This window comes from Panthera leo, chromosome A2, assembly GCF_018350215.1.
Source record: "Panthera leo isolate Ple1 chromosome A2, P.leo_Ple1_pat1.1, whole genome shotgun sequence".
Taxonomy (NCBI): Eukaryota; Metazoa; Chordata; class Mammalia; order Carnivora; family Felidae; genus Panthera; species Panthera leo.
Window position 1 is genome coordinate 12,710,560 of NC_056680.1, and position 21,320 is coordinate 12,731,879.

Consider the following 21,320-nt stretch of genomic DNA (forward strand, 5'->3'; position numbering starts at 1 on the left):
CAGCAAATTTTCTACACCCTGAACCGATAGGCCCTCAGTCTTCCTTCAGAGATGTGGGCATTTTCCTCTTGGGAGCATCTGCCAGGCCAAACCCAGCATCTCCCCGTGAACCCCTCCCAGGGCTTCTGGAGGCAGCTGAGGGTTGGCATTTCAGTTCTGGCAATGCAGCCTCACTGACCCCTGAATCCTTGAGCCAGCCCTAGGTTTGTCATGACCTCTGGCATGATCCCGCTGACATATCACATTCACATGCCACGGGGTGCCAGGCCAAAGATCTGGAGCCCTTCCCAAATGCCCAGCCACCCCTCCATCAGGTTCCAGACGCCCAAGTGTCCCATCCCACCCAACAGGTCCCGACATTCAAGGTCACACATGATACGGTATCACTCCAGGACAGTTTATGATGTGGCCTGCCCTAATTGTCTGGTACACCCCAGACACAGCCAGAATGGGGCCTACAGAAAGGTCTCTCCCAGCCGGGGAGGTGGACGAGACGGTCTGGGCCTCCCCAGCGCCCTTACGGTGCCTTCTAGCATTTCCAGTTCCTCTGCCTGTCGAACCTCCATTAGTGCCACCTGCTGTTCCAGCTTCCTCCGTTGCTCTTCCTGCTTCCGGTGGGCACCTCGGAAGGCCAGGACCAGGGCACTGGAGGGGATGAGTAGGCTGAGCCAGGAAACAGCCCCCCCTCCCACCAAATCAGGAGCTATGTGTTCCCAGCACCAGACGGGAGCTCTCCGAGCCTGAGTTTTCCTGGGGTCCCGTTCAGAAAGGGGCCGGCAAACACGGTGTCGGGGGAGGCACGGGATGGATTGGACCTGCCACCTACCTTACAGGGGAAGGCTGCAGGCCAGAGAGAGCCAGGGACACTTCTGAGGTCACGGGGCGGGGAGTGGGGGGGAGTACAGGGAAGGGAGACCCACCTGTGAGCCTTGCATAAATCGTTGTTCAGCTCGGCACTCTGAGCACGTCTGGCTCGCCCCTTCTGAGCCACCTGTTCCAGTTCCTCCCGCAGAGACTGCAGCTGCTCCCGCAGGCTCAGGGCCCTGGTGCAGGGGTGAGGAGAGAGGAGCTCATGGCCACAGCCAATCCAGTCTTCCTTCCCTCCACCTACCCACCTGTATTCCCAGGTGAACACACCTGTACGCAGATGGATGCCCGGCCCTCTGCGGCACACAGTGCCCCCGGGGATTCTCACATAGACCCGCCCAACCCATCCGTCCCAGCCCGGGACCGAGACACACACCGGTGAAGTGACGCTGCTAGTTCCTGGGCTAGAATCTCCGGGCCCTGCGCTTTGCCCACCTGGCCTCCATCAATGCCCCTGCTGCCACCAAGAACAGCCGGAGGGCCCTGTGGGAGGCAGAAGGGAGGAAAGTGACATTGGCTCAGGTGGAGCGTGTGTTCAGCCCAAGCCGGACGTTGAAGTCACCCAGGCTGTGGCAGCCACAGCCCCTGCCCTCACGAAGCCCCCAGTCTGATGAGAAACCCTAATGAGGACAAAACGACTCCCTAACGGGGAATCTCATCTGGAGGCAGGTGATATCTGAGCACAGACCTGCAAGAGATCATGGGCTTAATTAGACAAAGAGGGAGATGACCAGTGTTCCTGGCGGGGGCACAGCACCTACAAAGGCTTGGAGGTAGCAGAGGTGATCCAAAGGAGGGTTCTATAAGCTGCTGAAGGCTTTAAGCAGAGGACAGACATGATTAGATAGGAAGGGGCAAAAGGGAAGTCCTCAGGGTGGAAGCTAGAGCCAAAAATTTAAGAAGACACGAAGCGCAGGCTGGGGCTGTTGGAGGGGCGATGCCGCCAGAGTATGAATAACCCTGGGGGTGGGAAGCAGGAGGTACAGGTTTGAGTGGAAGACGCTAAACGCCTTGGGGCTTATTGGGCTCCAGACCTTCAGAGAAAACAAAACAAAAACCCAAAGTACAGGTAGGAACTTTGACGTGCATTTTTTTTTAATGTTTATTTATTTTTAAGAGAGAGATGGAGCGTGAGCAGAGAGGGAAGCAGCAGAGACAGAGGGAGACACAGAATCGGAAGCAGGCTCCAGGTTCTGAGCTGTCAGCACAGAGCCCGATGTAGGGCTTGAACCCATGCACCGTGAGATCATGACCTGAGCTGAAGTTGGACGCTTAACCGACTGAGCCAGCCAGGCTCCCCTAAACTTTGACATGCGCTCTAACCTTTCAACACATTTCTTTGTGCAGAAATGCAAGCCAAGGCTCAGAGGAGTCTGGGATTGACCAGGGCCACATAGCCAGCAGTGTATGGCTATCCCCACCAGGTCCAGGAAGGGCCACTCACCTGAGACGACTCCTCTTCGTCTCCACTGCTCCCGCCTCCACTGCTGTCCCCACCACTACTGTTGGCCCCACCGGTCCGGAGCTGTGCCTGTTCCCACCGCAGCTGCTCTAGCAGGAGCACATGGGCTGGGCCCTGGGCCCGGAGGGCAGCCTCCTTCAGCTCCAGACCCCGCTTCTCCCGCCTCATCAACTGTAGCCGCAGCATCAGTTCTGCCAGAGTCTCCTGAGAGAACAAGAAGTGGGCAGAGAATTTGGGCCTCTGGGATCTGGGGAAACTGAAGGCCCAGGAGGCACCCAGTGAGGACTGGTCAGGCAAGAACTCAAACCCTCACCATGATCTTGTATGGTGGGAACTATCATCTCCTAAAAATGACAGCTATAGAAATCGTCGTTCAGAGAGCACAAATATCTTAGACGAGGTCAAGTGGCATCTCAGGGAGGGTCTGGAGTTTCTCCAACTCTAGAACCTCAGATCTTTCATGCCAGGGTATAAACCTCAGACTATGTCCCCCTGCCACCATCTCCTTTCCATAGGAAGGAAATTTGGGAAAGCTACATTCAGAATCTTCTGAGAAACTGAATTCCAGAAGACAAAGTCCTATTCATCCCTCAAAATCCCAGGCTCCGATTCCCTTCCCTCCAGGAAGTCTGCCCCCAGCCAGGTAGAACTCTCCTTTGCTACTTGGTCCCCCAATCCTCCCTCTAAGCCTCAGCAAAGGGCTTTGTCCCACCAGAAAAGACCGACACGGTGCCCGCTGCCCATGTGTACCCGTGTGGCTGCCAGGTCCCGCTGGATCTGCATCTTCTCCAACCGGGGTAGGACTGGGCCAGGCTGGGTCCCCAGAATGGCCTGCACCATGGCCTCCGCATGGGGCACGGTGGGCATGGGTGCCAAGGTTGGGCCAGGCTCTGGGGGAATCTTCACCAGAGCACGGCGCTCCTGGAGACGCTGGACATAGCCCCAGAGCTGGGTAGCCAGCTCCTGTGGTGTGGGCCGATCCACACTGCTGCCCTCGGGGCTACAGGAAACCGAAGAGGGGTCTAATGTCAACACGTGTGGCCATAGTTGTGCTAACTTCATGCCAACCCTGGTGGGCTTTGCCTTCTTCCGTCTTATGGACCGTGATGGGTTCTATGCCATCTGTGGTGAGTGCTGTTATACCAATATGACGGACACCATAATATAAACCCCAATGGGCACCATTATTCATCAAGACAAGGTAGTGAACACCATCGTGTCAATGATTACTGTTGCTCATGCCATCGTAGTGGAAGCCACCACACCAACTCAAGAGGCCCTATCACTTATGCCAACATGATGGATGCCATCACGCCAACACAATGGGTACCATTGCTCAGCTGGCCGACTCTATTTGGCAACGTCATGCTAAGCCCCACGCGTACCAGCATCAAGCCAACCCCATTAAACACCATCATGCCAGTTCTAATCAGTAGGCACCGTCATCCATCATCAAGCCATCCCTGGTGGGTCCCATACCAATCCCAGCGGCTGTCAACCACCCATGCCAACTTTCTTGAGTAGCCACCAGCCAGCTCTACCCGGGCCTCAGGCCAACCAACCACAGAGAGCCCCTACACCAACTTTGCTGGGCACGGCCAGGCCAAACCCCAACACGAAGCCAGCTGTGGGAGGCCCATTCTCTAATAAGAACCCCACTCACTGGCCCTCCCAGTTCTCAAGGTTCCCAGGGGTACCTTGGCTGTGGATTCCGTGGTGTCCCTCCATCCATGGCAGCCTCCTCGTGTGCCAGCAGCCTCTGAGCCTCCTTCTCAGCCACCTCCAGGTCCCTCATAGGGGCTTCCTCTCTTGCTCCCGAATCTGCCTCCCGGAGAGTGAGCAGGACTCCATACGCCTCCTCACAGTGCTCACTGTGAGACACTGATTCTGAGTGCTCTGGGACACCTGGCTCCATCTTGCGTGGGTGACGTCCCCACTTGCTCCTGGATCCTTCACTTCGTCCCCCAGCCCCCGCCCCTGGGAGCATGTAAACTCCTTCAGCACCCTAGGACTAAGTGGGAAAGTGCTTTCCTGCAAGGGCCCTGACTGTCTCTGGGATGGGGGTTCCTCCTGAGCGTGCCCATTCCCTTCCACACCAGTGATACCATGGGTGGGATGCACTGACCTGTACTGCAAGGCCAGACGCAGTGCTGTGGCTTCAGCCTCCCGCTGGCCCAGCTGCATGCTGAGGCCTTCACACCGGCCCTTGTACCCCTGCAGCACGGCTGACAGCAGATGGTTGAAACACTTGAGCTTCTCGATGCTCCTGCCTCCGAAGTTAGGGAAGGGGGGACGTGAGAGGCCCCGCAGGGCAGCCAGGACCCAACTGACTGCCATCCTCCTCCCCACTCCATTCCAGCTCCATACTGGGGCTTACAGGCCAGCTGGGAAGGAAGCGGTGCCCTTACGAGCTCAGCACGGGTGGCCCTTACCCCTGGAGCCGTTCCGTCTGGCTTTCCATGATGCGCACCTCGGGGGCGAGGGGTTGAGTGCGGAGAGGCCCAAACATCTGAGTGCTGGAATCACTCCGGAGGCGCCGGAGCAGGGGGTGAGCCAGGGAGAAGGGGTCCTGCCAGAAAGAGGTTACTTGATTCACCCGGATTGTTATTGAGAGCCCAGAATCACGGATTTAGGCCTTTTGCAAGCCCAGAAGCTACTGGATTGCATGACCAGGATTTCAGTCTCACTGCTCCAAATCCCACAGATCTCAAGATTGTGGTTTTGAGCTTCCCACACTCACCTGAGTCCCCCAGGGCTCTTCATCTACCCCAGAACTGCTGGAGCCACTGCCCGAGCCACCTGCTTGGCCACGGGAGGGAAGTGGAAAGGGCTCCAGCTTCATCAGGGAATCCTGGAGCTCCTGGACCTGGGGGTGGGTGGGAAAGGAGTATGCAGTAGGTTAGGCCTGGAGACTCCAACCTCCCAGCAGCCCCCCCCCCCCTTTTTTTAAGTTTATTTATTTTGTGAGAGAGAGAGCGAGCACATTCGTGCATGGGAGAGTCAGAAAGAGAGGAAGAGAGACAGAGAATTCTAAGCAGGCACTGCACTGCCAACACAGAGCCCAACGTGGGGTTCAATCTCACCAACCACGAGGTCATGACCTGAGCCAAAGTCAAGAGTTGGGCGCTTAACGGACTGACCCCCTGTGGCCCAGTCCTCCTTAAGAAGTGTTCCTGGGACAGGTGCCTGGGTGGCTCAGTCGGTTAACCATCCAACCTCAGCTCAGGTCACGATCTCACGGCTGGTGAGTTCAACCCCCATGTCGGGCTCTGAGCCATCAGTACAGAGCCTGGAGCCTGCTTCAGATTCTGTGTTTCCTTCTCTCTCTGCCCCTCCTTCGCTCACATGTCCCCGTGCGTGCGCTCTCTTTCAAAAATAAATAAACATTAAAAAAAAAAAAAAAAAGAAAAGAAAAGAATTAAGGATAGAACTATCACATGATTAGCTATTCCACTTCTGGGTATTTGTGTGAAGAAAATGAAAAAAGTAACTGGAAAAGATATCTGTGCCCCTATGTTCACTGCAGCCCAGGCGATCATTAGCAGATGAATGGCTAAAGAGCTGGTGTATAAACAGTGGAATAGTATTTGGCCTTAAAAAAGAAGGAGGGGTGGGGCGCCTGGGTGGCTCAGTCGGTTAAGCGTCCGACTTCAGCTCAGGTCACGATCTCGCGGTCCGAGAGTTCGAGCCCCGCGTCGGGCTCTGGGCTGATGGCTCAGAGCCTGGAGCTTGCTTCCGATTCTGTGTCTCCCTCTCTCTCTGCCCCTCCCCCGTTCATGCTGTGTCTCTCTCTGTCTCAAAAATAAATAAACGTTTAAAAAAAAAACAAAATTAAAAAAAAAAAAACTTTAAAAAAAAATTAAAAAAAATAAAAAAAATAAAAAGAAGGAGGGGTGTCTGGCTGACTCAGTCGGTGGAGCCTGTGACTCTTGGTCTCAGGGTGGTGAGTTTGAGCTCCACGTTGGGTAAAGATATTATGTAAAAATAAAACCCTTTTTAAAAAAAATATACATTTTTTAATGTTGATTTTTGAGAGAGAGAGAGTTGGGAAGGGGCAGGGAGAGAGAGAGAGACACACACACAGAATCCGAACCAGGCTCCAGGCTCTGAGCTGTCAGCACAGAACCGGATGCAGGGCTCGAACCCATGAACTATGAGACCATGACCTGAGCCGAAGTCGGATGCTTAACCAACTGAGCTACCCAGGTTCCCCTCCTTTTTAAAAAAAAAATTTTTTTAATGTTTATTTATTTTTGAGACAGAGAGAAACAGAGCATGAGCATGGCAGGGGCAGAGAGGGAGACACAGAATCCGAGGCAGGCTCCAGGCTCTGAGCTGTCAGCACAGAGCCCGATGCAGGGCTCGAACTCATGAACCGCGAGACCATGACCTGAGCCGAAGTCGCTTAACCGACTGAGCCACTCAGGTGCCCCCCCCCCTTTTTAAAAAAAAAAAAAAATTTTTTTAACGTTTATTTATTTTTGAGATGAGAGAGACAGAGCATGAACGGGGGAGGGTCAGAGAGAGGGAGACACAGAATCCGAAACAGGCTCCAGGCTCTGAGCTGTCAGCACAGAGCCCGACGCAGGGCTCGAACTCACAGACCGCGAGATCATGACCCGAGCGGAAGTCGGCCGCCCAACCGACTGAACCACCCAGGCGCCCCATCCCTCCCCTTTTTTTAAGAGAGCAAACAAACAGGGAAGAGGGGCAGAGGGAGGGAGAGAGAAAGTCTTAAGCAGGCTCCATGCTGAGCATGATCCCAAGACCCCAGGATCATGACCTGAGCTGAAATCAAGAATGGGACGCTCAACTGACTGAGCCACCCAGGTGGCCCTAAAAATAAAATCTTAAAAGAAGAAGAAGAAGAAGAAGAAGAAGAAGAAGAAGAAGAAGAAGAAGAAGGAAATCTTGCTATTTGCAACAACATGGATGGACCTTGAGGGCATTATGCTAAATGAAATAAGTCAGACAGAGAAAGGCAAATACTTTATGACCTCACTTCTATGTGAAATCGCAAACAAAAGAAGACGGAACATCAAACTCACTGATCCAGAGATCAGAGGGGTGGCTGCCAGAGGTGGTGGGGGTGGGGAGAGGAATGTGGAGGGGGGATTTTCTTTCCCAGCCAGGAAGTGGGCCCCACCCCTCAGGCTGGGCTCTGGCAGTCCCACATCTTGCCACCGGGTCCTGCCCGACTTGAGGACCTGTTTCCCACGATCTCTTTCAGCCACATGGCTTTAGATTGCATCCACATGCTAAAGAGGCCCAGATGTGTTTCTCCTACTCTGACATCTCCCCCGAGCCCCGGACTCAGACACAGAACTGTCTCTTTGATGGCCCCACATGGGTGGCTCATGGGTGCCTGGTGCTGGTTAGGACCCAAACAGCTTCTGGTCCCCCTCCCACCACACCTGCCCCTCCTGCAGCATCCCCATTTCTCGTCTCCAGCCCCGCGGGCTCCCAAACCAGGACTTGTCCTCAACCCTTCTCTAGCTTTCAGACCCAAACCTGCCAGCAACACCTTCCACACCACCCAGTATCTGCCCACTTCGGGCCGCCTCCACAATTTCCACCATCTGGTGTCTGGACCAGTGCCTCCTGGATCTCCAGGAGTCCGCCCTCGCCCCTCCCACAGGCTGTTCCCCCCGTGGCCGCCAGAGGGCGCCTGTGAACGCACCATCAGGTCCCGCCCCTTTTTGCTCAGAAAAATCCTCCAAGATCCCCGCGGGCTCAGAGAGCAAAAGCTCAACTCCCAGCATCCCCAACACCCTGTAAATCTGCCCCCATCACCAGCCTGCCCTCCCCTTGGCCTCTTCACAGTTCCTTTTTTTTTTTTTTTAATTTTTTTAATGTTTTATTTATTTTTGAGACCGAGAGAGACAGAGCATGAGCGGGGGAGGGGCAGAGAGAGAGGGAGACCCAGAATCCCAAGCAGGCTCCGGGCTCTGAGCTGTCAGCACAAGGGCCCCACGCGGGGCTCAAACCCACCTATGGTGAGATCATGACCTGAGCTGAAGTCGGACGCCCAACCCACTGAGCCACCCAGGTGCCCCTCCTCACATTTCCTTGAATCACACTCCTGCCCCAGGGAGGGGGTTCCTGCTCTGCCTGGCATGCTCTTTCCCCAGATCCTTGCATGGCTCCTCCCCTTACCTCCTCATTCAAGTGTCACCTGCTCAGGGGGTATCTCTGACCACCTGAACTAAGAAGGCAAGGGAGTTTTATTTACTCAGGGCCAGCAGTCAATGCTCTACGAAAGTTTTTCTTTTTTTCTTTTTTTAAGTTTATTTCGTTTTATTTTAATTCTTAATTTTAAAAAAGCGGGGCTCGAACTCACCGGCACCCCTAAATGGGTATTTATTTTTGAGAGGGAGCATGCGTGCGCACGAGCGGGGGAGGTGCAGAGAGAGAGAGAGAGACAGAGAGAGACAGAGGATCCGAAGCAGGCTCTGTGCCGACAGCAGAGAACCCGGTGCGGGGCTCGAACTCATGAACCTGTGAGTTCATGACCTGAGCTGAAGTTGGTCACTTAACCGACTGAACCACCCAGAAGCCCCTCCATAAAAGTTTTTCTAAGGAGCTAATGATTGAACGTTGCCTATGCCAGGCGCACCCCCCACCCCCCTTAGACAGAGAGCTCTGGGAAGCAGAGCTCCCCCACTCACCTCCCTCTGCAACGTCTCCTTTTCAGCCTGGATGGCCTGCACGGAGGCCTGCACGCGAATCAGCTCCTCTTCTCGGCTGCCCAGGGCCAATCGCAGCCAGGCATTCCTCTCTGCCAGGCGGGCTGCCTCCCTCTGGCAAGCCCCTGCCCCCTCCTCCTCCAGGCAGGGCTTTGGTCCTGCCTCACTTCTGTCCTCTGCCTCCACAGGCCCAGGACAGCTTGGGGGTCGGCGGTGCCAGGCCGCAGCAGCAGCCTCCAGCGAGCTCAGGGCATGCTGGAGAATCTGAAACACATCAGAGGCTCCAGGCCTGGGGGGGACCAGCTCCCCGGGCCGTGGGGCTACATCTGTGGCCTGGTGGCCTTCCTCTGCAGGCCCATGGGGTCCCTTGAGAGATGGGGCCGGTCCTCTGTTAGAGTTCTCTTCAGCCTCTTTGGCGGGCCTGTGGTCAGGTGAGACAAGGAAGATTCCGGAAATGGGGTCATCTGGGGTGGCTAACTCACAGGGGCTGTATTATCCAGGGCCTCGCAAGTTGGGCTGATGAGGACAATGGGAAGCTACGGCATGTGTGTGAGCAAGGGAGGAACACAGGCAGACCTAGGGGTAGGGAAATTGTACCAGAGCTAGAGTGGGGAGCACAGACCAAGTGGGCCTTACCTGCCCCCCAAGCCCTGACCCCTGGCTTCTGCCTCTGGCCCCAGCAGCTCTGGCTTGCAGCTCTCCTGAGATGGCACAGGCCCCGGCTCAGAACTCCCGCCGGCTGCCTCGGCCTCCTCTGAACTCTCTGCCACAGGATCCAGCTCCCCCTGAAAATGACCCACGGGACCAAGCTCTGAAGCCAGGCAGGGCTATGAGTGGCCCCAAAGAACCGGGTGTGGCAGGGAGGGGAACACTTACAGGTGGAGCGTGCCTCCCTCGCCGGCTTCGGGGTCGTGCGGCCCGGGAACTCATTGCTGTCCAGAAGTCAGTCCTCTGGATCTAACTTCTTCCTCTCCCCCTGAAACCACCGCCTGATCTCAGCTCTTGTCCTGGCTGTCCTGGGTAGCCTTAATTTCTTCCTCTGTGAAATGGGCATTGATTTCCTCCCTTTGGAAGGGATCTTGGGTTATCAATGTTGATTTGGTGCATTTGAATGCCTCCCTTGACAGGCAGCTCACTATCTCAAAAAATTGTTCTGACCTCCTCTTCTCCTCTGCCTCCTTTATCTTTCACTCCCTCTGTGCTCCCCAGTCTGGGCCTGGCTTAACAACTTCAAGAGTCACTTCTCCTCCCCAGGGCTCTTTTGAGCCAGAGGCCCCAATCTTGGGATTGGGTCCCCTCAGCCTGCTCAAATTCTAGTCCTCTGTGCCTCTGGGAGCCCCTTGGTCAGCAGGCCAAATCCCTGGACATTCTTGGGGTAGCTCTGACCACTGCCTGCTGAGACCTGGGCTGGCCAAGGCTGGCTCGGGAGGGGCCAGGAAACAGGAAGCCCCCTCCCCTGGTCATGTGACTTGTTATTGTGCTGTTTCCTCCTCAAGGGCATCAGCTTCCTCCAGTCCCATCAGCTGGGGACACGTGTCCGGCTCCTGAGGTGTCAGTTACTCCTCACCTCAGCCTCTGATCTCGAGTCTCCTCCACCTCTGAGCCTCAGTTTTCTTATCTGTAAAATGTGTGTGGGGAGGGGGGGGGGCAGTAATTATAGCATTTTTCTACAATGCCGTGGAAATTTTAACAAGCAATTTGCACATGGTCAAGCATCATCCAGGAACTGAATTGTAATATTTCCACTTGTTCCCTACCTCCCTGGCCTTCCCATCTCTGCTTTCTCTGCCAGCTGCCGTTTCTCCTGTGTAAATGTTGGATTCCTCAGAGCCCAGATAGTCCCTACATCCTGCCCATTTTCCCTGCATCCATCTCTAAAGGCCCTCCTCATCTCCATCCATAATAAGAGCCCAAGCCTCTCCCCTCCTACCTGGATGCCAGCCCAGCTCCCTCCCTGGACTCTCCAGCCACCCCTCCACTCCCTTCCCTACCCAGGTCCCAGAGACAGAGACCTCATTGTTCACCTCCTCTGCTCACACACCATCCATGACTCCCCATTGCCCTTGGGAAATATTTCAAGCTCTTCTACCTGGCTTTCGAGGCCCTTAACAATTATGCCTGCTGCCTGCACCCTTGTATACTCCATGCTTTAGCCACGATGACCCCCTCTCCTCTGTAAACAGTTGAAGGTTCACAATCCTTATACCCCAGGACCTTTGGTTATGCTGTAATCTCTGCCTGAAACACCCTTCCTTGGGGGCACCCAGGCACATTGAAATCTGTGCTCTTAGCCTCTGCTCCAGCCATATTAACCTGTTTAAAGGCTCTGCCACTCCAAAGTTCTTGCAAGCCTCCGGATCTTTGTGAAGGTGCTTCCTTCTTTCCGGAATGCCTTTCATTCTCTTGTTTTTCTGGCAAGTTCTCCATTCTTGAAGACTCAGCTTACATAGCTCCTCCTGGATGTCAATCCCCGGAGCCTGGCTTATGAGGGCAGGTTTAACTGACCCTTTTACACACACACACACACACACACACACACACACACACACACAGAAACTGATACTCGTGGGTTTTTTTTTTTTTTAGGTTTGTTTATTTATTTTCAGAAAGAGAGTGCAAGCGGGGGAGGAGCAGAGAGAGAGGGAGAGAGAGAGAATCCCAAGCAGGCTCTGCACTGTCAGTGAGGAGTTCCACGCCGGGCTCAAAGAACTCACAAACCATGAGATCATGATCTGAGCTGAAATCAAGAGTCTGACGCTTAGGAAAAAAAAAAAAGTCTGACCCCTAACCAACTGGCCCACCCAGGTGCTCCTCAAAGCGTGTTTTTCCTTTTAATTTTTTAATGTTTTATTTATTTTTGAGAGAGAGAGTGAAACACACTTGAAAGAGCACAAGTGGGTGAGGGGCCGAGAGAGACAGAATATGAAGCAGGCTCCAAGCTCTGAGCTGTCAGCACAGAGCCCAACACGGGGCTGGAACCCACAAACTGAGATATGACCTGAGCCGAAGTTGGACGCTTAACGGACTAAGCCACCCAGGCACCCCCCCCCCTTCAAAGTGGGTTTTAAATTGTGTGGGGGTGGGGTGCCTGGGTGGCTCAGCTGGTTAAGCATCCAACTTGATTTCGGCTCAGGTCATGATCTTACGGTTCATGAGATGGAGCCCCACTTTCAGCTCTGCTCTGACACTGCAGAGACTCCTTGGGATTCTCCCTCTCTCTCTCCCTCTCTCCCTCTCTCTCTCTCTCTCTCTCAAAATAAATGAATAAACATCTTAAAAAGTACAAAGAAAAGCAAATGACAATCTTTTTTAAAAAAATGGTTATGGGGGTAAGAGGAGGAGTGCGCATGAAGAAGAAAGGGTGGTTTGAAATAGTTTGGGCTCAAAGGTCTGTAGAATAAGGAACAGAATTAAGTAACTGGGAAGGGCCTGGCGCCTGGGCCACGCCCACCTCGGTCCGCAAAAACCCGCCCCTCATTGAGGGCTAGGTCAGCTCCACAAATCACCAATCAGCCCCACCTCGTCTTCTAAATCCCGCCCAAGTCACCTGTGTTCAGTTTATCACATTGCAAGTGGCTTTCTCCCTCCCTGTGAGCCGACTCTATTGAAAGCCCCACTTCACTGGGCCTTGTTCCAGCCTATCAGGGTAGAAGCGCTGACCAGTGTACCTGATTCGGCCAGAAACATAAAAGCTCTGGCTATTCTTCCTTTAACCAATCACATTCCAAACCCCACCCCCTAGCACAGCCCCAGCCTATCAGCTTTCAAGGCTCACCAGCCTTCCCCTGTTCGGCCGTCCGCTCGCCTGGCGGCTTGCTGGACTACATTTCCCAGGAGGCGTCGCGCCCGCGCCGCACTGCTTCCGGGCTGCGAAAGATGGCGGCTTCCTAGCCAGGGCTCGACTGAGTTGGAGGGAGGCTCCGGCTACGGTGAGAAGCGGTTGGGTGCTTGCGGTCCAGTCCCTAGAGGTCCAGCCCCTAGCCTTTCCTGAAGCTTCCGCCTTCAGCTCTGGTTTCTCCTGCAGTTTTCTGGTTTCTCCTCCGTCTGTCTTGCTGAAGCTAAAGCATTGTTTTCCTTAGAGATTGTGGGGGTTGCAAGGCTCACAGAGACCACGGGGACATCAGCCCACACCCATGCCCAGACAGGGAAACTGTTGGTGTCCATCCTCAGGGACCTTTAACACCTAGATTCTTGCCCTTCCTTTGTGCAGACACCCTCTAGACAGCCCACTGTCCCCTGGAGACGAACCCAGAGGTAATTATTATTACTATTTAATTATTTTTCTTTGTCTTTTTTTTTTTTTTTTTTTTTTAAGGGGGCACCTGGGTGGCTCAGTCGGTTAAGCCTCCCACTCTTGATTTCGGCTTAGGTCATGATCTCTTGGTTCATGAGATCAGGCCCTACGACCGGCTCCGTGCTGAATGTGGAGTCCACTTGTGATTCTCTGTCTCCCCCTCTCTTTCCCTCTCTCTCTCAAAATAGATAAATAAACCTTTTTTTAAAAAAGATTTTAGTTTTAAGTAATCGCTCCACCCAGCGGGGGTCCCCAACCCACAACCCCAAGATCAAGAGTGCACGCTCTACCCACTGAGCCAGCCAGGCCCACCCCAGCTAATTATTCTCTTCACCTTAAAATGAAAACTGTCAGTTATTTTACCAGCAAAAAGAGGTTTGGGAGTAGCAGAGGATTGCAATGCAGAATACAGGAGCTATAGTAAAACCTTAGGCAAGCCCAGAACAAAGGAGAGGAGTGCTCTTTTATAGAGGAAAGGGGAATTGGGGGGGCTGTTAAAACCCCAAAATCCATTAGAGTACACTGGGAATTTGCAGTTTAGTGGCTTTTCACTGGCTAAGTTATGACAGTCTGTCATTGGCTGGGCTGTTGGCCAGGCACGGAGAAAATCTTTCATTTTCTTGCAGGATTAGTAAGTGGGGTCTACGTTTGTAGTAGTGCGTGAGAGCGCCCCCTTTTGGCTTCTGCACTCCATTTTAAATGAAGTTTCCTGTATTCAGTTTCCCACAGGCATAGCTAGACCCAGGTGGGCAGAGATACAGCTGCCATTCTCTGGGTGAGCAGCACTTCAGGAGGGCTGCTTGGAGGCAAAAGAGACTCCTGGAAGCTCTTGACTTCTACCCTCCTAGCTCTGCAACTCTAACGAATCCCTCTTCCCTAATGGCACTATTGGAAGTCCCAGAGATGCCCCTCACTGACCTGTGTTGGGTCATGTCGCATCTCTGAGCCATTCGTGGTGGCCAGCATTGTTCATTGGCCAAGGAGAGGGGCGGGGTTATCTCTGCAGAAAAAATGGGAGATCGTTACCTGAAGTCAGAGTGGATGCCCGGCACCCATTCCACAGATGAGGAAACTGAGGCCAGAGAGGAGTGAGTTTTACAGTCATTAGGCAGTTCGTGCCGCGTCCTGCCCAGTAACCAAATGTTTTTAAAACCCCTAAGGGGAGGAACCTGGCTTCCCCCAACCGTACTCCATCCAGCCACTCAGGGGCCATGGAGGTGGCAGAGCCGAGCAGCCCCACGGAGGAAGAGGAGGAAGAGGAGGAGGAAGAGGAAGAGGAAGAGTCAGCCGAGCCCAGGCCCCGCACACGCTCCAATCCTGAGGGGGCTGAGGACCGGGCACTGGGGGCCCAGGCCAGCGTGGGCAGCCGCAGCGAGGGTGAGGGTGAGGCGGCCAGTGCTGACGATGGGACTCCCAATCCTCCCGGAGCTGGCCCCAAGCCCTGGCAGGTGCCCCCGACAGCCCCCGAAGTCCAGGTGCGGACGCCAAGGGTCAACTGTCCAGAGAAGGTGGTAAGTGTGGGGCTTGGCCTGTGGCTACGAGGTGTTAGGGAATCTTAGGTTTAACGATCTTGCCTTTCGGGAGTCACTCTGCAAACAGTCACTCCGTAGGCGTTTTCTAGAGCTGCGACAACAAATTACCACAGGCTGGATGACTTAGCACAACAGAAATCTATCCTCTCACTATTCTGGAGGCCAGAAGTCTGGTATCAAGGTATGGGTAGGGCCATACTCCCTCTGGAGGCTGTAGGGAAAGATCCTTCTTTGCCTCTTCCGGTCCTTGGGGGCTGCACACGTTCCTTGGCTTGTGGCCACATCCCTCCAATCTCTGTCTTTCACACAGCCTTCCTGTCTGTGTTGGAGTCTTCTTTCTCTTATAAGGACACTTATTGAATCGGGATCTTTATCTTATCTCAAGACCTTTGTCTTCGTTCCATCAGCAAACACCCTAATTTCAAAACAAGTCACATTCTTATAGGGCGTGTCTTTGTGGGGGATGGGACTCAATTCAACCTGCTATACCAGACATTCGCTGGCTCATTGATGCCCTCATAAACCCGGACTCCTAGGCTAGTTTCCCCCGAACTGCTATCTTCCAAAGTAGATTGCTTGGCTGAGAACTGAGAAGGCGGGTCCATCATACCACCTTTTCAGACAGAGCTGCTTAGAGAGGGCCCGTGCCGTGCGGGCCGGGGTTAATGTCCAGGCACAGTGCCGTCACCTCCCTCCAACCTTCTTGCAGATCATCTGCCTGGACCTGTCAGAGGAAATGTCGCTGTCAAAGCTGGAGTCCTTCAATGGGTGAGAGGAGCATTTGGGGGCTTGAATACGCAGCCGCGGCTTGGGGCTGAGCCCAGAAAACTCAGGGCTTCCTCTCTGAGACCCACACAGCTTGGCCTGGCTTGGGGCTCGGCGCCATCAGAGTAGCAATGACACCTGATAACAATAGAGCACAGCCCGTCAGGGCTCTGTTTCAAGCATGTGAGAGCTGTCATGTGCCTCCCACATCACAGCAATGACTCAGAAACTCTGAGAAGTAAAGTGACTTGCTCAAGACCTCACAGCGAAAAGGCAGAGCCAGGATTCAGACCCAGGCCTAGCTGACCCCGAAGCCCGTGGCTTGAGCAACTGAGTCTCTGTGGGGCTGGGTGGCAGGGCCTGGATGGGGTCTAAGGAGTCCTGGGGGATATTGAGGACAAGCCTGCCTTCCCCTCACTGCTCTCCCTAAACATCTGTGGCCGAGTGAAAGTCTGGGGGAGACCTCATGCGGATCCATTGTGAGACCCAGGCTGGCCAGAGGAAGCCATTTGGAGAGGGCAGAAGCTGGAGAGGGGTGCCTGGGCTCTGCCTCCTCCCCGCGGCAATACCTGGGCCTCCAGTGCTTAATCATGGAGTTAGCAGACGGTTCCCTAGGATTGGCAGGTGAGGATACACCCTCCAGGCCAGGAGGCCTTGCCTTAACTCTCTCTGCCTCCCCAGCTCCAAAACCAACGCCCTCAACGTCTCCCAGAAGATGATCGAGATGTTTGTGCGGACAAAACACAAGATCGACAAGAGTCACGAATTCGCACTGGTGGTGGTGAATGATGACATCGCCTGGGTGAGGCTGGGGCAGGGATCGGGGCGCCTAGGGGCTCCCCGGGGGTGGGGAAGTACCTCGCTGAGGCTTGTGCTTCCCCGCAGCTGTCCGGCCTGACCTCTGATCCCCGCGAACTCTGCAGTTGCCTCTATGACCTAGAGACGGCTTCCTGCTCCACCTTTGGTATCCTTCCAGGCAGGGTGCCCTGTGGCGGGGGCTGGGCTGTTCTGTTGTCTTGGAACCCCCAGAAGTCCGGCTCAGGTCCAGACCCCAGTTCTGTCACTACAAACTTGGGCAAGTAACCTTGAACCTCAGTGTTTTCATCCCTCTGTAAAACCTTCTTCCCCCTAGGGTTGCCGTTAAGGTAACGTGTGTGTATTTTTGAGAGAGAGAGCACACGCGAGCAGGGGACTAGCAGAGGGAGAGAGGGAGACCCAGGATCCGAAGCAGCCTCCAGGCTCTGAGCTGTCAGCACAGAGCCCAACGCGGGGCTCGAACTCATGAACCGCGCAATCAAGATCTGAGCCGAAGTCAGACGCTCAACCGACGGAGCCACCCAGGCTCCCCTGCTGTTAAAGTCATAATACAGGAAAGAAGAAAAAGGAAAAAAAAGCTGATTTAGACTCTAGATGTCAAAACCACACTCGTGGTGTGGAGTATTCTGTGCAGGACCAAGTATACAGTTGGTGCTCAATAAATGGCAATACGTGACTGAAAAGTCACAATCACCGTTATAACTCCCCCAACCTGGGCACATTTTATGTTAATTTGAACGCAAAAGGCTCACATGCAGCCCAAAACTTAGATAGAAAATAAGTTAGAAAACAATGCTGTGGGGCGCCTGGGTGGCTCAATCGGTTAAGCGTCCGACTTCGGCTCAGGCCATGATCTCGCGGTTCGTGAGTTGGAGCCCTGCGTCGGGCTCTGTGCTGACAGCTCAGAGTCTGGAGCCTGCTTCGGATTCTGTGTCTTCCTCTCTCTCTGCCCTTCCCCTGCTCACGCTCTCTGTCTCTCTGTCTTTCAATAATAAATAAATAAATGTTAAAAAAAAAAAAAAAGAAAACAATGCTGAGTGTTAGGAGGTAGGGAATGGGGACACCCCACCCATGGCTCTCATTGTGAGGACAGCTGCCCTGGCTGGGAGGGAAAGAGGAACTTTGAGTCACCCAGGGTTTTCAGGGCATCCAGTGCTGGCTTTCTGTTTTGTGATCTATGCTGAGGGAAAACAGGCTCAGACAGGGCAAGTGACTGGGCCAGGGTCACACAGCATGTCTCCTGCACAGTGGTACCCAGCAAGTGTGAAGGTGCTTAGGCTCTCCTGTCACCAGGATGATGCTCTGCCCATGCTCTGCCACCAGCCTTCTCCTTAGCATCCCTGCCAGATCTGGAAGGTCTCTTCAGCCTCATGTAAGTACTGCCTTCCCCTCATCTCGCCTTCCATTTTAGTCTGCGACGGCCCTGAGGTCCCCCATACCGTTGTTTTAATCCAGGGGGCAGCAAAGTGTCCGTAAAGGGCCAGACAGGAAACATTTCCGGCTTTGCAGGCCATGTGGTCTCTGTCACAGTGACTTTGATTCTGCTGGAGTAATCTGAGACCGGTCACAAACCATACCTATCCCAAGTAGCTGTGGCTGTGTACCAAAAAAACTTTACTGATGAACACTGGACTTTGAATTTCATGTCATTTCCACGTGTCGCAAAATGTTCTACTTTTGAATTTTCCCCCCAGCCCTTTAAAAACGTAAAAACCAAGTTTAGCTTATGGGCCCTAGTAGTCCAAACCCCTGTTTTCCCCAGCCCCCTAAAATGGGTATGGACCTTGTTTTGCCTCTTCCATCGTGATTAACCTGGTACAACTGTCTCAGCAAATTTTGCCAGTGAAGCCGTCCTGTAAATACTCAGTGGAAGTCATGCTGGATCAAAGGGGTGTGTATTTTTAACCTGCTAGGCTCTGCCAGAGAACCTTCCCGGGAAACCAGCCCTGTGTACCTCCCCCGGCACCGGGGTTGTTCGCGCTGCTGAAGGTTCTGTCTGATGGTGGCAAGGGGTCACCTGTTGCTTTCGCTGTGCTTTTCTTTGAGCCTTTTTTTTCATTCATTTGTAAGCCAGTCAGTGTTCCTGCAGTGATTTGTCTATTGGTCCCCTTTGCCTGTCTTCCTAAGGAGGTGTCAGCTTTTTTCTTACTAATGATCAGATTTGCTTTTCACATATTAAAGACATCAGCCCTCTGTCTGCCTAATGCCCTCCGCCTAACGTGAGATCCAGCTGTGGCCGATGGGGGACCTTGGTGCTAACTTAGCAGATAAGATTGGGTCCCCGCCTTAGAGTCTTCTGGCTTGGTGGGACAGGTGCACCTGAGGTCAGCGATGCGGGGGGGATGTTCAGGATCGTGAGGGTGGTCAGAGCAGGCTCCAGCTTTGGGGTCAGCGAAGTCTCCCTGATAGAGCAGGAGAGGTCAGGCAGAAGGGTGAGGCTGGGGAGGCAGAAGGAACAGCATGTGGGAAGGCTCAGAGGCAGCAGTGAACTTGGGAAGGGTCATGTGGGGCTTTGCATGCCCATTGAAGGCCTGGGCTCTCTGAGGGTGACAAGAAGGGCGGATCCCCAGTGTTCTGACCTGTCCCCCACCCTCCATTATGCAGCCAGCAGAAGACTGAGCTGCCAGTCACGGAGAACGTGCAGACAATTCCGCCCCCGTACGTGGTCCGCACCATTCTTGTCTATAGCCGTCCGCCCTGCCAGCCCCAGTTCTCCCTGACGGAGCCCATGAAGGTGAGTGAGGCCCGGGAGAGGGAGGGATATATGCAGCCAGCAGAGTGGTGGCTAGACCTGAGGAGGGACTTCCTGGTCACGAGAGCTGGGTGCCTCTAGGCAGGTTCCCAGAGTCCAGGACAGAAGCTGGGGAACTGTCATAGGGGCATGGGGTGACTCGAGCCCTGAAGGCTGCTGTTCTGCTGCAGAAAATGTTCCAGTGCCCGTATTTCTTCTTCGATGTTGTTTACATCCACAATGGCGCCGACGAGAAAGAGGAGGAAATGAGCTGGAAGGTGAGAGGCCGTTGTGCGTGTGGGTGGCAGGTGGGTGTAGATGGGGTGTCTCAGAACCCACCTACCCTGGGCCTAGGGAATCCCACGTCCATTTTGCAGCCCTGGAGCCCTGGCCCTGCTGGGTGTGGTCATTTAGTCATCCCACAACCATTTCTGCCTGGCTGCCGTGAGCTAGCGGGGGCCGTTGCGATGGTGACCCCTTGAGCACGCAGGGTCCTGCCCACCTCATCCTTAGCTTCTCCTGCTTCTCTCTTTCTGCCTTTGCTCTCACAGGGCCCTGTGCTTGGAGCACCCTTCCCTCCCTGCCTTCCCAGGCCCTGCTGGCCCTTTATATCCCGGCCCTGACCTAGCTGTAGGACCTTGAATAGGCTATTGCCCTCTGAGCCTCAGTTTACCCAACTGTGAACAGGCGGAGTTGAGACTGGCTCCTACTGCTGCCTCGGCACCCAAACCAAAAGTCTCTGTTCGTCAGGGATGATTAGCGTGGGGGCTGGCGGTAGTCTGCGTCCACCTGTGCCTCTCCAGACTAGGGGCTCCAGGCCTGAGACCTCCCGGAGTCCCTGACACGGGGTGGGTGGCAGGGAACATTTGCTGACTGCGGGAATGCCTTCTTTCTGGCAAACTCCTCTTCAGCCTTCAGAACCTATCTCTGATGCCCCCTCCTCAGGGAAGCCCTCCAGGGGCAGAGAGGGTCCGTCAGGGGAACCTCTGCGTCAACAGCCCCTCTCTGGCCCCACAGGACATGTTCGCCTTCATGGGCAGCCTGGATACCAAGGGGACCAGCTACAAGTATGAGGTGGCGCTGGCTGGGCCGGCCCTTGAGCTGCACAACTGTATGGCTAAGCTGCTGGCTCACCCACTGCAGCGGCCCTGCCAGAGTCACGCCTCCTACAGCCTGCTGGAGGAGGACGACGAAGCCACTGAGGTTGAAGCCACTGTCTGAACCATCCCCGTGCCTCTCGGCCTTCCTGTGCAGCGAAACCCTTGGCTTGGAGAATGGTTCTCAAACCAGGCTCCGTGGCACCCTGATGGGGAGGGTTCCAGGAGGCTCCCGGGGCACCTGGGGGCCCTGGCAGGAAACTCAAGATTCCAGGAAGCATCCCAGGGACCCTGGGCACCCATTCCCGGTGTTTTCCAGCCCACATCCTGTCGCCAGTTTGTGAACTGCAATTTGTGTTCTTCTTTGTGTGTTTTGATCATCAAAGTAAAAATCTGAGAATCCCTAACCCAGCTCCACAACAGTTACCTTGTGTTCTGGGGTCTTTTTTGGTTGCAAGTGACAGAAAACCTACCCACTGAACAGAAGGGAGTGGCCAGGTTCTTGTAGACGAAAAGCGAAGTGCAGCTTCAGGCCAGGCTGCATTCAGTTGTTGAGACAGTAATGCCACTGGGGTGGGCCGAACTGTCTTGCGTGATTGGCGTTCAGTGTGCCCTGCTCTTCTCCCGAACCATGGAAAGGGATGTGATGGCTGTGACTGTTCCCCAAACTACAGCCCAGGTGAAGCAAGGGCTCCCAACACCTCCATGTGACTGGGCTTGCCTGGGTTAGGTAACCTTACAGTTGGGCCAGTCGTGGGCCAGAGTCGTGAGATGCTCCGGTTGGCCATGCCTCTGTTCTGCCACGGGATTACTGCTCTTTCAAGAAATAATACGGGTTTTTTTCCAGAGAAAGGGAGACCAGAGACACACAACAGGTCTACGATTCAATTATCTTCCTGGATAATGAGCGACTGTGAATGAGAGACGGAGCATGAGTGGGGGAGGGGCAGAAAGCCAGGGAGACACGATCCTGAGCAGGGCTCCAGGCTCTGAGCAGTCAGTGCAGAGCCCAAGGGGCTCGAACTCATTGACCAGGAGATCATGACCGGAGCTGAAGTCCCCCGATTAAC

General features: G+C 54.4%; 2 protein-coding genes across 3 annotated transcripts; one reads left to right on the top strand and one right to left on the bottom strand.

Annotated features, from left to right (window-relative positions):
* Nucleotides 1-386: 386 nt before the first annotated feature.
* On the bottom strand, nt 387-10,567 carry USHBP1 (USH1 protein network component harmonin binding protein 1). Its single transcript, XM_042928837.1, has 12 exons — nt 9,892-10,567; nt 9,652-9,800; nt 8,998-9,436; nt 5,070-5,195; nt 4,762-4,898; nt 4,455-4,595; nt 4,027-4,200; nt 3,080-3,329; nt 2,312-2,533; nt 1,244-1,350; nt 921-1,043; nt 387-645 (listed from the first exon to the last, which is right to left on the bottom strand). The coding sequence occupies exons 1-12, from the start codon at nt 9,943-9,945 to the stop codon at nt 456-458; spliced, it is 2,112 nt and encodes a 703-aa protein (XP_042784771.1). The 5' UTR covers nt 9,946-10,567; the 3' UTR covers nt 387-455.
* A 2,279-nt stretch (nt 10,568-12,846) lies between these two features.
* Nucleotides 12,847-20,672, top strand: BABAM1 (BRISC and BRCA1 A complex member 1). 2 transcript variants are annotated; one of them, XM_042928838.1, is made up of 10 exons: nt 12,847-12,944; nt 13,226-13,269; nt 14,470-14,820; nt 15,551-15,609; nt 16,288-16,408; nt 16,492-16,570; nt 17,770-17,794; nt 19,027-19,156; nt 19,345-19,431; nt 20,171-20,672. In XM_042928838.1, exons 3-10 carry the CDS (start codon nt 14,521-14,523, stop codon nt 20,372-20,374), a joined length of 1,005 nt encoding a protein of 334 aa, XP_042784772.1. In that variant the 5' UTR covers nt 12,847-12,944; nt 13,226-13,269; nt 14,470-14,520; the 3' UTR covers nt 20,375-20,672. The 2 variants fall into 2 exon arrangements, with proteins under 2 accessions (XP_042784772.1, XP_042784773.1); XM_042928839.1 differs by having other exon boundaries at nt 14,508-14,820.
* The last annotated feature ends 648 nt before the right edge of the window (nt 20,673-21,320 follow it).